Source organism: Schistocerca cancellata, chromosome 2, assembly GCF_023864275.1.
Source record: "Schistocerca cancellata isolate TAMUIC-IGC-003103 chromosome 2, iqSchCanc2.1, whole genome shotgun sequence".
In the NCBI taxonomy this organism is placed as follows: domain Eukaryota; kingdom Metazoa; phylum Arthropoda; class Insecta; order Orthoptera; family Acrididae; genus Schistocerca; species Schistocerca cancellata.
This window is the reverse complement of record NC_064627.1, coordinates 880,101,879-880,116,766: the sequence shown is the minus strand read 5'-3', so window position 1 is coordinate 880,116,766 and position 14,888 is coordinate 880,101,879. Positions and strand designations below refer to the sequence as shown.

Here is a 14,888-nt window from a genome sequence, read left to right as displayed (position 1 = left end):
CCATTGGATTGGATACAACAATTTAGCTTTGCTTTTCCACCGACTTGGCCCGTAACACACAAACTTGAATTTATTTGTAGTTTTTTGGAAGGCGAACCGGCAACTCGTATGAGACCGATCGCGAGACAATGCTACTCGGTACTTGCTTACCAACAGCAAAATCATCCGCAACAACATATTATCATGAATGAACCAGACAGTACATATCATACCGAACGTAATACGTCAGGAAGAAATAACAGAACCGTACAAATAGTTGAAATGCCACAGCATCCTTCTGAAAATAATAGCGCGTCAGATAGAATTTGACTAGATACAGTACAGGTTGCATTTTCAAGTAACGCAAGCAATACTTTTGACACAGAGAATCTTGTTCACGAAAATGTTATTACTTTTGAGGACATCCGAGACACACTTTTTCAGGAAAGACCGGTTATTCAAAAAAACCATTTCACACCCTGTCATTGAAGTAAAAATTGGATCATCGAAATTTTCAGCAGTAATCGATTCTGGATCTCCTATGTCAGTCATAAATGAGGAAACTTTCAACGAGTGTAACAAAGAGATTACTTATCCTACGTTACCATTAGGCAAAATGAAAGTAAAAGGAGCAGTATCTGGTAAAGGAGTAGATGTTAAATTACAGACACATTTCTCATTTTGTATTGCAGGTCATATTTCACTCAAATTTTTGGACTGTTCCCTTATTGACGACAGACGTTATTTTAGGTACGAATTTTCTGGTACAACACGACGCAATTATTGACTTTCAAAATTCCTATTTAATGTTAAAGGATGAAAATGTACAACTGGCTTTAGAATTTCAGCACTCTTTATCTGCAGAAGAACAAACAATCGTACAGAGGTCTCTTCCGCATCACGTAACGTAGGCTGTCATTACACATTGTTAACAGATACGTACATACACAACTATAACACTCCAGACGAAGCCGACTATGGCGTTATACAGATGATTTCTGATAAAGTTAAACGGAGCAGTGCAAATACAGACGACTAACGCACGCAACTACGCAAAATTCTTTTACAGCAAGCTCCAGTTTTTGACAACGTTCCTGGTACTATGTCCGGTTTTATGTATGAATTTCAGGTTAAACAGCACGACACATTTAAAGCCAAACATTATCCCATTCCGTATATTCACAGAGAACAAGTTAAGAAAGAATTGCAAGCTATGCTTGACCAAGGAATTATTGAACCGGCAGCTAGTCCGTACATAAACCCGCTCCATATTGTTAAGAAAAAGGATGGTTCACTTCGCCACGTACTTGATTCGCGTCACATCAACGACATTATTATTAATGAAACGGATCGCCCACAGACACTAGAAGAACTTCTACAGAAATTTCATGGTACTGCTATTTATTCCACATTAGATTTGAAATCGAGATTTTGGCAAATTCAACTCCATCCGGACTGCAGAGAGTACACGGCTTTTCTCTGTTTTGGTGACTTATCAATTTTGTAAATTACCGTTCGGTTTAACTATTTCTTCAGCAGCATTTATTCGCGGTTTGAATACAATACTTCCAACAGAACTTAAAGAGAGAATCACAACGTATGTGGACGACATTCTTATTGCGGGGGCTGACTGGTCTGAACACAATCTGATTCTTGAACAACTGTTGCTAACTTTTCGTGAACAAGGACTCACGGTTGATCTCAGTAAATCGCACTTTGGTAAAACTTTTATAAAATTTCTTGGACGTGTGATTTCAGCGGAAGGCATTGCGCCTGACCCGGAAAATCTTGAAGCTTTGCGTGACATTGCTGTTCCTACGACGAAGAAACGGCTGCGCAGCTTTATGGGTTTAATTAACTTTTTTCGTGAATTTGTTCATTACTCTGCTTTAGACACCCCTAGATTGTGTCAATTGATAGGTAAAAACACTATTTGGTCCTGGGATAAGCAGGCACATTCTGAATTTATGAACCTGAAACACGCTTTGTTGAATGCACCACTTTTATCACATCCAGATCTTACTAGAAATTTTTCCATTGCCACAGACAGTTCTAACACCGCTTTAGGCGTACACATTTTTCGGGAAATTGAAGAAGATGGTTCTACAGTAATTAAAAACATCGCCTTGGCGAGTAGCATTCTGTCACCTGTTGAACGTAATTATTCTGTTACAGAACTTGAAACATTATGTGTTGTATGGGCATTTACGAGATTTCGGCATTTCCTTTATGGAAGACATACGACCGTTTATACAGACCATAGAGCGATACAGTTTTTACTTTCCGCTAAATTTACACACGACAGATTAAGCAGATGGAAACTTTATTTACAGGAATTTAATTTTACAATTGTTCACATTCCCGGCACACAAATATTGTAGCAGACGCACTATCCCGTTCTCTCAGCAACAATCGGCGGGACATCGCAGCCAGCTTCTGCAAGGCAAGTTTCAGCGTCATGTACATTCAACGAGTTGCATTTAAAAATTTCATTTCGTCGTCATTACAAGACATAGCACAAGAGCAGAGTAAAGACAACGTATGGAAAGAGATTAAACACCTTTGGCAAGATAGGAATGGTGTTACCATTAGAAACCATTACACTGTACGCAATAATATTCTGTTTCGCCGCTTTCACCGTGACAGCAACAATTGGTTATTATGCATTCCTGACGAACTTGTTAACAAATTAATTTGGTATACTCATTTAAGTTGCGCGCATTGCGGAGCCAGAAAACGTTTTCTTATACTGAGACGGAACTGTTATTTTGCCAGCATGGAGAAGCGTATTCGACGAGTTTTGGCGTCATGCAAAATCTGCCAGGAAGCTAAGTCAGATACGACTTCACATATTCCTCCGTTACATCCCATTGTGCTTGTTTAATTGAGACGCATGGCCGCTGTGGACATTTTTGGTCCGATTCCCAGAACTAATAGAGGGTTTTGCTACATCTTTGTCGCTGTTGAACTCACTTCAAAATTTGTTACCTTCACTCCGTTACGCAAAGCTACAGCTAAAACTGTTTCGAAAGCATTTGTAAAACATTTTCTATTTCAAGTAGGGCATGTGTTGAAAGTAATTTCCGACAATGGACCACAGTTTCGATCTGCTATATGGACACGTATGTTACGAGCTAGAAACATTTCTCCGATCTATATATCCAGGTACCATGCGTCTTCGGACCCTTGTGAACGATTAATGAAAGAAATTGGTAAACTGTGTGGAGTGTGCTGCCATGAAAGACATATTGATTGGGACACACACATACTCTCATTTCAGGATGTAATTGATTCCATACAAATTGAATCTACTATGCTGTCTCCGTCTGTTATACTGAAAAATGTTGGGCCACCTAACAAAATTAAAGAATTAGTAACCTTTCCTACATCTCTTCGACTACGACACCGTGAAATAATTGACATTGCGCTGAACAACATCAAACGTGCCGCAGAGCGCCGGAGAAGACAGCAAAAACAGGTTTGTACACGCCGTGACTTTCACATTGGACAGAAGATATTAGTACGTACACACTATTCATCCAACAGAGGAAAGAATTGATGCAGTAAATTTGAGCTTCTATATGCAGGTCCATATCGAATTCGCTGCATTCCTCACCCCAATGTAGTACACGTCGAAACTTAGAGAACCAGAAAAAGCAAGGGCAATCACCATGCCTCAACATCAAACCCTTTATTGAATGAACATACTTTATGATTTATCACACTGTAATGCCATTTCTAATTTTTTTATGACCACTTACGCAATTATATTCACATGAACACTTACTGATGATTATCGTATTTTTTCTTGGCAAGTTCCCGGCAAGGTAAGGTTAGCAGGTCGCTCTTCTTGTCGTTACACATCAGACCGTGCGCATTTTTCCAGATAAACTTACATATTTTATGAACAACTATGCAAATCTCTCTAGTGACATATTAATTTTATCAAATTCTCTCTCCATTAAAGTCTTCAATTCTCGCCTCTATTAACTACACAACATACAAGCTGAACACAAAGAAAGTCATTTCTTGTCGTTATATATCAGACCGTGTACATTTTCCATTTTTTATGTATGTATGATTGTTTTGCTGTTTTGTTTGTATGCACTATGAAATATTTAAGATATAACAAACACCAGTTGACTTTAACATTTTGCCTTATGATATCTCAACATCGTGACTATTTTACATTTTTTTTTTTTTTTGCCTACATTGTGATACTCTGTGTACATTTTTGCACCTGCACACTGTCTGTGTTTTTGACATATTACGTTTTCCGTCATGCTATGCTGTATGCTCAATTATATCACTAGAAACCAGTTTCTATTTAATGGGTATATGATTTAAATGCAAGACATTGATCTTTGTTCATCATTTTCAGAAAGAAATAACGTGTAAAAGAAATAAATTAAACAGAAATGGTAATTTCACCTTCGAAATGAGCGAAAGAAGATGCAATACCTCGTCACGAAGAGTAAATGGATCAGAATTAACAAGCATTAACGAGAATATACTATACACATCGTATGATAGCAGTCTTAACTAATTTTTTCTTTCAGAATACGAGGCGACTGATGCAGGCTGTCAGACAGAACTACACACCTTAGTTTTAGTGATGAAATATGCTAGAAATAAGGAACTCTATACTATGAATAGTTGTATAATATTTCATCCCCATCGACGCGCAGGTCGCCGAAGTGGCGTCAAATCGAAAGACCTGCACCAGGCGAACGGTCTACCCGACGGGGGGCCTTAGCCACACGACATTTCATTTTTCATGAAGTGACTTTTTTGCAGATGATAATGAATAACGATGAAGAATATGTTAATGTGGATAGTGAAGTTTTTCTTTACAGGTGATGATAATAATGGAATTATGATGATATGGATAATGAAGTTTTTCTTTGCAGATGAGGATAATGTTGAAGTTTATGTATTTATGCTATGTAGTTATTTAAGTATTTGTTGCAGTTCGTTTTGACAGTATGTCTTATGTCGCATGGTATGATGACTGAAGGTTCTGGAAAGGACAGCTAGAGAACATATATATTTTATACACATTTCACTACCTGTTAATTCGAAGTTCACTACTTTTCAGCATAATATGCGTTTCTTCTTTCAATTTAATATTCCATTTTGTATTTTTTGCAGGAGAAATTATTCACGAAATTAATACGCTATAAGCGGTTAATCATTAAACCTGTTCTAGTACTTGCATTTTTTCTTACCCATTTGTGTGTGTCATTCATGAATGTGATCACATATACTCTACTTGTTTCATAACCTTGCTACAGCTGACTCATGACGAATGACGTTACACATCTTCATTTGCAGCAATAAGTCAAATGCAAATATTGTTATGCCCCAGTAATTAATTATCGATCCCAACGCAATGCATTCCTAGCACAAAAAAAAAATATATTACCTGTCCCAAATAATGCTACCAGTTTAAGAGAGTTCTGAGTAATACTAAATGATGTTTTCTAGTCACAGACGTTGAATAATAGTTACAGTATGTTACATTTTCAATATGTCCTATGCCACTGGAATGATCAGTTCTGAGTAATACTGAATGATGCTTCGTAATAATGCATAAATACTATGCCAATAATTTCTGTAAATAATATTTTGTTATACTCTATAAATACTATGCCATTCATTAGCTCCTGTTTTGAATGATGGCTTCTGATGTTTTGTGACTGGCCAATAAGTGCCAATGATTACTATAACTAAGTGAATTATGTTAATAGTATGCCATTCATTAGCTCCTGTTTTCAATGATGACTTCTGATGGTTTGTAACTGGCCAATGAGTGCCAATGTTCACTGTAATCAGATGATTTATGAACATTATTCTGTAATACTTCATACATGGTACAGAAGTGTTCAGTAACTGGGCGATGAGTGCCACCAATTACTTAAATCAGTTGTTAGACTAGTGTAATTCTCAATGAAGACTAGTATGTGACTTAATGTCCTTCACCTTCTGACCTAATTACCAGAAATTACTGCAATATCCGTTTTTCCTGTCTATCCTCATGATCATGGAGCACTATATTTGGTTTTTGCACTAATTCTACGTTGGTGTACCTTACAAGAACATGGTGTTGGCACGACATGCTGTCCACCACCTTGAGCAATGGAGATGTTGTTATGGTCCCACTGTTTGGTATACCTAATGTACTACCAAAATGATAACATGGAATATTACTACGACATTTGAGTGTCTTGGCTACACTGATTAATACTTCATGGAAAAGAACTTCAGATTGTCTCACTTGGTGTTGTGCTTCTGTAGAAAGATATGGACTTTCAGTGCAGCTGCGTGCAACCTAAAGTGCTACAACCATGACGCAATCCTTCCCTTTCCTACCCTAGTTCTTGTAAAATAGTAAAAAAAAAGTATATACAGTGCGTGTGCACTTTTGTCATTTGTTAATATGATTTGTACTCATTGTGTATACATTTTGTCTTTGCTTGATATATTCTGTACTCAGTGCATGTGCGCTATATTTTATTTCATGTTCTGCACTTATATATATGTATATATTCTGTGATTGTAAACTTAGTTAATTAAGAAAAATTTGTTGCTCATGGCAAGTCCAATTGACTCACCATCGCTGCCAAATAAATTTTTGCCCCCCCCCCCCCCCCCAGTAGAGGGTTATGTGAGATGTATGCGTTGCCGGCGATGGGCGAGGCATGGCAGAGTCTCTGACCAGAGAGTAGTATGTAGTTAGTTGTTGCTTGTTGCTAGTCGGCAGTAGTCTGCAGTAGTCGACAGTTGTCGGCGCGGGCCTGCGCGTGTCGGCAGTCTGCTCTGGTCAGGAATTTGGAGGATGAGTATTATAGTAGAAGGTAAAGAAGCAGCCTTGCGCATATCTAGTAATGTATATTAACTGTCATTAATTTCTTTTAAAAAATGCCCCAATAATAATTTTTATAATATAAAGTAATTTTTTAAGAAAAACATTTATTTCAATTTAAAGAATATTTCCAATGCATGATCATTCCTTCCAAGAATAAAAAAAAAAATATAGCCCAGCATTGCACGAAGCTGTGCCGAAAACTTTTTACGTAAGAGCAGATATATTCGCAGTTTTTATTGAGGTAAGAATTTTTCCTTTTTTATTCAGAATACAGGGCCGAGGCGCAGCGCTGCTGTCGTCATAAAATTTACCAGGTTACTGAATTTTTTTTATTATTTCCGGATTTAGGAATTGAATTTTGTGGTTACATTAAATGTGAATGCATTTCTGCACAGAGATTATAAATGGGAGCCAATTTTGTTCAGAGGTTACAATAGATAAAATTCATTTAATTATTATTTTTGTGCGGAGGTTACACTTGGTTCATGGTTTCTAATTTTAAAATAATTCTGTGGGGAGGTTACACCCATATAGTGTTTTCTTTTTCCAATTTACTTTCTTCGTATCTGTTGATGTTATGTGATCTAAAGGGTTGTAGAGGTGGTTATGAATTTGTAGTGGTTTAGCCAATGTAATTATATGAGTGATTGCTTTGTGTATTTTGCTAGTTTCTGCTCATTCTATAAAGAATTTTCTTAAATTGTCTACCTGTCCATAATGTAGGTTTTTATGTCGATAAATCCCCTTCCTTTCTGCTTACTGTGAATCTTTCTGTTGCTGAATGTATGTGATGTATTCTATATTTGTGGCATTGTGATCGTGTAAGTGTATTGAGTGCTTCTAGGTCTGTGTTACTCCATTTCACTACTCCAAATGAGTAGGTCAATATTGGCATAGCATAAGTATATATAGCTTTTGTCTTGTATCTTGCTGTCAATTCTGTTTTCAGTATTTTTCTTAGTCTTTGTCTATATTTTTCTTTTAGTTCTTCTTTAATATTTGTATTATCTATTCCTATTTTTGTCTGTATCCTAAATATTTATAGGCATCTGTTTTTTCCATCGCTTCTATGCAGTCGCTGTGGTTATCCAGTATGTACTCTTCTTGTTTAGTGTGTTTTCCCTTGACCATGCTATTTTTCTTACATTTGTCTGTTCCAAAAGCCATATTAATATCATTGCTGAATACTTCTGTTATCTTTAGTAATTGGTTGATTTGATGCTGCCAGTAGTTTTAGATCATCCATGTATAGCAAATGTGTGATTTTGTGTTGGTATGTTCCAGTAATATTGTATCCATAATTTGTATTATTTAGCATGTTGGATAGTGGGTTCAGAGCAAGGCAGAACCACAAAGGACTTAATGAGTCTCCTTGGTATATTCCACACTTTATCTGTATTGACTTTGATGTGATAGTATTTGAATTTGTTTGGATATTAAGTGTGGTTTTCGAATTTTTCATTACTATGTTTAGGAACTGTATCAATTTAGGATCTACTTTGTATATTTCCAATATTTGTAGTAACCATGAGTGGGGTACACTATCAAAAGCTTTTTGGTAATCATGTATGCATAGTGTAGCGACCTTTGTTTAGTTTTAGCTTGATATGTCACCTCTACATCTATTATCAATTGCTCTTTACAACCTCGTGCTCCTTTGCCACAGCCTTTTTGTTCTTCGTTTATAATTTTGTTCTGTGTTGTGTGTGTCATTAATTTCTGTGTAATGACTGAAGTTAATATTTTGTATATTGTTGGTAGGCATGTTATGGGGCGATATTTAGCTGGGTTTGCTGTGTCTGCTTGATCTTTAGGTTTCAGATAAGTTATTCCATGTGCAAGTGTATCAGGGAATGTGTATGGGTCTGCAATGTAACTGTTGAATAATTTAGTTAGATGTGAATGTGTTGAGGTGAACTTCTTTAGCCAGAAATTTGATATTTTACCTTTTCCAGGGGCTTTCCAATTGTGAGTAGAATTAATTGCTTGGGTGACTTCACGTTGCAAAATTATCGCTTCAGGCATTTGTGGTATCATCTCGTATGTGTCTGTTTCTGCTTGTATCCACCGTGCATGCCTGTTATGTTGTACCGGGTTTGACCATATGTTGCTCCAGAAGTGTTCCATGTCTGTTATGTTTGGTGGATTGTCTATTTTAATGTGTGTGTTATCTATTGTCTGGTAAAATTTCTTTTGGTTTGTGTTGAATGTTTGGTTTTGTTTCCTTCTGTTTTCACTTTCTTTATATCTTCTAAGCCGTTTGGCCAATGCTTGTAATATCTGCTTCTTTTCATCTAACTGCTCTATCGCTTCTTGTTGTGAGATTTTACCTAACCTTTTTCGTTTTTTGTCATATATTTCATTTCTTATAAATTGTGTTAGCTGTCCAATGTCTTTTCTCAGTTTTTCTATTCTGATCTGTAGCCTGTGTTGCCATGCTGGTTTTGTGGGTTTCTTCTGTGTCTTGGTTGGTTCTGATCTCTGCCTAGTGTGTATATTTAGTGTAGTGAGTGCTCCTGTATAAATCACTAGTTGTAACTCTTCCATAGTTGTATTTTCATTTATTTTTTGTGTATGATTGTGTTGATAGTTGTTATTGTTGTTTCGACTTGTGGGTTATTTGGTGGTCTATGCAAGAATGGTCTAATGTCTGTATTTGTGTCTTTGTATTTTATATATGTCAGCTGAAATTTTTCTTCTATATCTAACATGTGTGTAACTTCATCTTCTATTTGTGCTTGTTCTGGTGGATGTTTTAAGATTTCTTTTTCCTCTGATTGTTTAATTGACGCGTGTTGTTCTTTGTTTGTTTGCTCTGGGATGTTTGAGTCCATTACTGTATTTTCTTTTCTTCTGATTGCACATTATTTTGTTCCAGTATTTGTCGTACTTGTTGTTTGATGTTTTCTAATTCTGACTGGGATATCCTGTTATTTTTTATTATTACACGGATCTGATCAGCTAGTCGTTGTTCTGTTAAAAATTAGTTCTGGGTATCTCATAATAAATGTTGTGTATACTTGTGATCTGTATCCAGTTGTGTTGGTTCCTAAGTTTGTTGCTTGGTAATAACAGAACATGAGGTGACGGTTAACTTCATCTGACCATCTCATCCACTGTCTTTGTTTTCCTTCTAGGGTGGTTTTTGAACAAACGAAAACTGTTGCCTGAAGTAATCTTTTATAATTACAACGAATATTTCCGTCATGATGTACCAACGGAAGACGATGTGGACGCCTATCCCAGCGTCGGGCATCCTTGAAACATTTTCCCGTCTTTTCCCGTTTCATCTTCAGGAAAATGGCCTAGCCGCTGCCTGGGAGATAAAGTTTGATCATTTCTAATCCAACTGAAACCGATATTAAAAGAATCTGATTTACGTTTTCTTCTCGGACGGTTCTATTCGCCAATTCTTGTTCTATAGTGATATCAAATGAAGGGACAGTATTAAATATCGCATGGAGGAATGCACTGTCGATCGTACTTCTCTAGTTACCGACACTCACTAAATACTCTATGTGATCAAAACTGGCTGTAAATGACTTACAAGTTCGTGGCGCACTCCATCGGTAATGCTGGCATTCAGTATGGTGTTGGCCAACCCTTAGCCTTGATGACAGCTTCCACTCTCGCAGGCATACGTTTAATCAAGTGCTGGAAGGTTTCTTAGGGAATGGCAGCCCATTCTTCACGGCATGATGCACTGAGGAGAGGTACCGATATCGGTCGGTGAGCCCTGGCACAAAGTCGGCTTTCCAAAACATGCCAAAGGTGTTCTATAGGATTCAGGTCCGGACTGTGCAGGCCAGTCCAATACAGTGATATTGTCTGTAACCACTCCGCCACAGTTCGTGCATTATGAACAGGTGCTCGATCGTGTAGAAAGATGCAATCGCCATCCCCGAATTGCTCTACAACAGTGTGAAGCAAGAAGGTCAGTTCCACGACTAGCAGACATTTGAAACACGCTCGCACTATTCCATGGATTACACTAGACGCAGACAGTTGGGGTACACACAATTCCGTCCCGGGTAGGGGGGGTGGGGTACGGGGTGGCGACAGGAAGGGCATCCGGCCACCACTTAAAATTGACACCCCAAATCCGATTAATCATGACAGCAGACCCCACAAGTCGGGATTAATGCGTGGAAAGAGAGACTGAGAAGCAACAAGGTGCTTAAAACGTCAATGTAGGCCTGTGCTGTGATAGTATCACGCAAAACAAGGGGTAAAAGACCGCTCCATGAAAAATACGACACACCATAACACCACCGCCACACACCGGCAGATGACGTTCACCGGGCATTCGCCATACCCACACCCTGCTATCGGATCGCCACATTGTGTACCGTGATTCGTCACTCCAAACAACGTTTTTACACGGTTCAATCGTCCAACGTTTACTGTCCTTACACCAAGCGAGGCGTCGTTTGGCATTTACCGGCGTTATGTGTGGCTTATGAGCAGCCGCTCGGCCGTGATATCCAAGTTTTCTCACCTCCTACCTGTCATAGCAAAAAAAAAAAATGGTTCAAATGGCTCTGGGCGCTATGGGACTTAATATCTCAGGTCATCAGTCCCCTAGAACTTAGAACTACTTAAAGCTAACTAACCTAAGGACATCACACACATCCATGCCCGAGGCAGGATTAGAACCTGCGACCGTAGCGGTCGCGCGGTTCCAGACTGAAGCGCCTAGTACCACTCGGCGACAACGGCCGGCCCTGTCATAGCACTTGCAGTGGATCCTGATGCAGTTTGGAATTCCTGTGTGATGTGTGTGTGAATTTCTAAGGGATCAAACCTCTGAGGTTATCGGTCGCTAGACTTACACACTGCTTAAACTAACCCATGCCCGAGGGAGGAGTCGAACCTCCGACGGGAATGGCCGCGCAGTCAGTGACATGGTGCCTCTGACCGCGCGGCCCTGTGATGGTCTACCTATTACGCGTTACGACCCTCTTCAACTGTCGGCGGGGTCAGTCAGTAGACGAGGTCGGCCTGTACACTTTTGTGCTGTGCGTGTCCCTTCACGTTTCCACTTCATTATCACATCGGTAACAGTGGACCTAGGGATTTTTAGTAGTGTGAATTTCGCGTACAGACGTATGACACAAGTGACACCCAATCACCTGAACACTTCGAAGCCTGTGAGTTCCGCTGAGTGCCCCATTCTGCTCTCTCACGATGTCTAATGACTTCTGTGACCGATGATATGGAGTACCTGGCAGGAGGTGGCAGCACAGTGCACCTAATATGAAAAACATATTTTTGGGGGTGCCCGGATATTTTTCATCACATAGTGTAATAATGCAGCTTCTGGAATGTATCTAAGACAGTGAGACAAATTATAGCTCATTCCTTGTCGTTGCTGAATTCATGGACGGTTTACATTTTCTAGAAAGATGACAAACACAAACGTTTATTTGTAACTATTGTTAATAAGTCAGAAGTTGTAGATAAATTAGATAACGGTGTACCTGTAGGAAACGTTTCAGAAATTTGTGACATGGGCGTACGGCGAGAGGAAGAGGGCGAGGAAGAGAGGGGGAGAGAGAGAGAAAGAGAAAGAGAGAGAGAGAGAGAGAAGCTACTAAATTTTGCAATCAAATCTGGGAGCCAAGGCTCAAAATTCCAACTTGTGCGTACCAAGAGGAACCAACGCACTTGTGCTTCCAGCAGAAAAGAGCAGAAGGAATTCCCGTGGTGTGACGTTAATAGAGAAAGCAGGGGAGTTCCACATAATTCTTAAGCTAGAGAAAAATTTAACGCTTCACCAGGATGGCTGAATCGATTTGACCATTAGTAAGGGACTCAAGGAAACGCTATTCATGGCGACGCAGCTGCGACGGAAGCACTTGATACCACCAGACGTAATAATAGTAAAGAAAGGCTGTTCTTTTTGCGCATATTCAAAGAGTGAGATCACTCATTGTCGGCAAATCGAAAGAACCATTTAAAAGTACAATATAGTGACCACTGTAGAGTGCTGACAATAGCTTGATTATGGAAAGAAGTATGGCTGTCCCTAGTTAATACGCCTAAGTCGGCACTAGTCGGGACATGTCATGTCGACTGTGTTCTGTTCAAGATTGCTGCTAATATCAGCGATCTGACAGTAATGGCTCTTAAGTAACGTGGCGAAGTCTTATATTGTTCAAGAGAAGCAGACACAGAAAGTAGCCGAATTCAAGAATCACAAGTAGAATTACCGGCTACTGGAAGAGATGATTTATGAAGCATTCATTTCAATACAGTAGGAGCAGAGCTGTATCACAGTACACAGCAAATAGCCACGTTTAGTCTCAGAAGTTACACTCTATTTGCACCAATCTGTAATCACCTGAAAATCACCTCTGCAATTCTTGAGGGACATAGAGACAGTGTATCCTGTTCTACATTGTGCGGCTTGTAAATATCTTGGAATAGCGGCTTCGTCTGTTTTCAAGGCAGCGGACGGAGAACAGTGTGCCGTGGCAAAAGATTACATGAGCTTTTGTTCCTAAGTACACTTCCCGAAACATTTTGGTGTTTGTGAACATATTTCGTACAGTATCTGTATTAAAAATAACGATATCAATCAGCTTTACTAATATATGTTAAACACATATATATTTCTGCTTAAAAAAAAGAAGTATTCCTTTGAAATAAATTTATTGTCACACACTTTCATACTCGCTAACTCATTCGTCATACTCTTTTGGGTACTTCCTGTTGACTTCTCAAGAAGCACCGTTTCACAGTGCAAGAAATGGAAAAAATCCGAAATTCGTTAATCTATAATAATATCATACGATACTGTCTATCTGTCAGTACGTCCGACTGTTAAAAACCATTTTTCTCAGAAACGATTAGACGTGACGAAACGACGTTTATGTCACATAATGTGACTACGAACACAATTGCGTGTACTTAAGTTTAGCCGTATTTGTTACTTTAGGTTTACTGGCTTCATCTACTTTAAGGAGAATATTTTAATCAACTAGATAACTGCAGCTGAGACTAATTTATTCCTAGTACAGTGCAGTACATAACGTAATAAATTTACAGCGCAATAGTTTAACTATATTCCGGTAACGCTCAAAACTGCTTGCAGCAAAGGTGCTGCATTTTATCCAGTTGACATCTTGTGCAGGGGCTCAGCGTGAAATGAACATGTTTACGATCTGAAAATGGCAGCTAAGACTGTTGAAACCAAATGTCTTGAATAAAAAAATATTTTGTGTGATCTTGTCTTTTGAATGGTTTTTAAAAGCTGGATGTGACATCCTAAGCGCCACCTCCGTGGCCGAGAGCGTACCAGACGAACACCAGCCGGTTGGATCAAGGTGTCACGGTGGCGACCGCAAATGCCTAGTAACCAAGTGGTGGTACTCACCCAGGATGCCGAGGCGGTAGTTGAGCGTGACGACGACAAGGTCGGCGTAGCTGGCGAGGACGCTGCCGTCGTAAGGGTTGCCGGAGTTCCACTCGAAGGACTCTCCGTGCACGTACACCATCACGGGGTGCCGCTGCATGGCCTCCACGGGGCCAACTGCAACAACGCATGAAACAAAGATGTCAGCCGATGCAAGAGGTGCCAGATTAGCTTGTGTTAAAAAGTGATTCAAATGGCTCTGAGCACTATGGGACTTGACATCGGAGGTCATCAGTCCCCTAGAACTTAGAACTACTTAAACCTAACTAACCTAAGGACATCACACACATCCACGCCCGAGGCAGGATTCGAACCCGCGACCGTAGCAGTCGCGCGGTTCCGGACTGAAGCGCCTAGAACCGCTCAGCCACTGCGGCCGGCTCACTGGTATACATAGCTCATAAGCTAAAAGGAAAGACCGCTAATCCGTTAGGCGGTGTGTGTGTGTGTGTGTGTGTGTGTGTGTGTGTGTGTGTGTGTGTGTTTGTGTGTGTGTGTTGATGGGTGGGTGGGCGGGTGCGTGCACGCCCGCGAGAGAGAGACAGAGTGTACGACTAAAGCTGATGTTATCAACGAGCACTGAAGCTCATTTTTAGAGTTCCGTAAATCAGTCGACAAAAACAG

At 39.5% G+C, this 14,888-nt stretch overlaps 1 protein-coding gene across 1 annotated transcript in view; it reads right to left on the bottom strand.

Moving 5' to 3' along the window:
- LOC126159497 (neuroligin-3-like) overlaps positions 1-14,659 on the bottom strand; it is a 357,313-nt gene extending 342,654 nt beyond the window's left edge. Inside the window, exons 1-2 of the mRNA XM_049916554.1 lie at positions 14,650-14,659; positions 14,226-14,381 (exon numbers count right to left, since the gene is read on the bottom strand). Of these exons, the coding sequence (XP_049772511.1) occupies positions 14,226-14,381; positions 14,650-14,659 (166 nt within the window). The remainder of the gene's footprint in view (positions 1-14,225; positions 14,382-14,649) is intronic.
- Between the last annotated feature and the right edge of the window lie 229 nt (positions 14,660-14,888).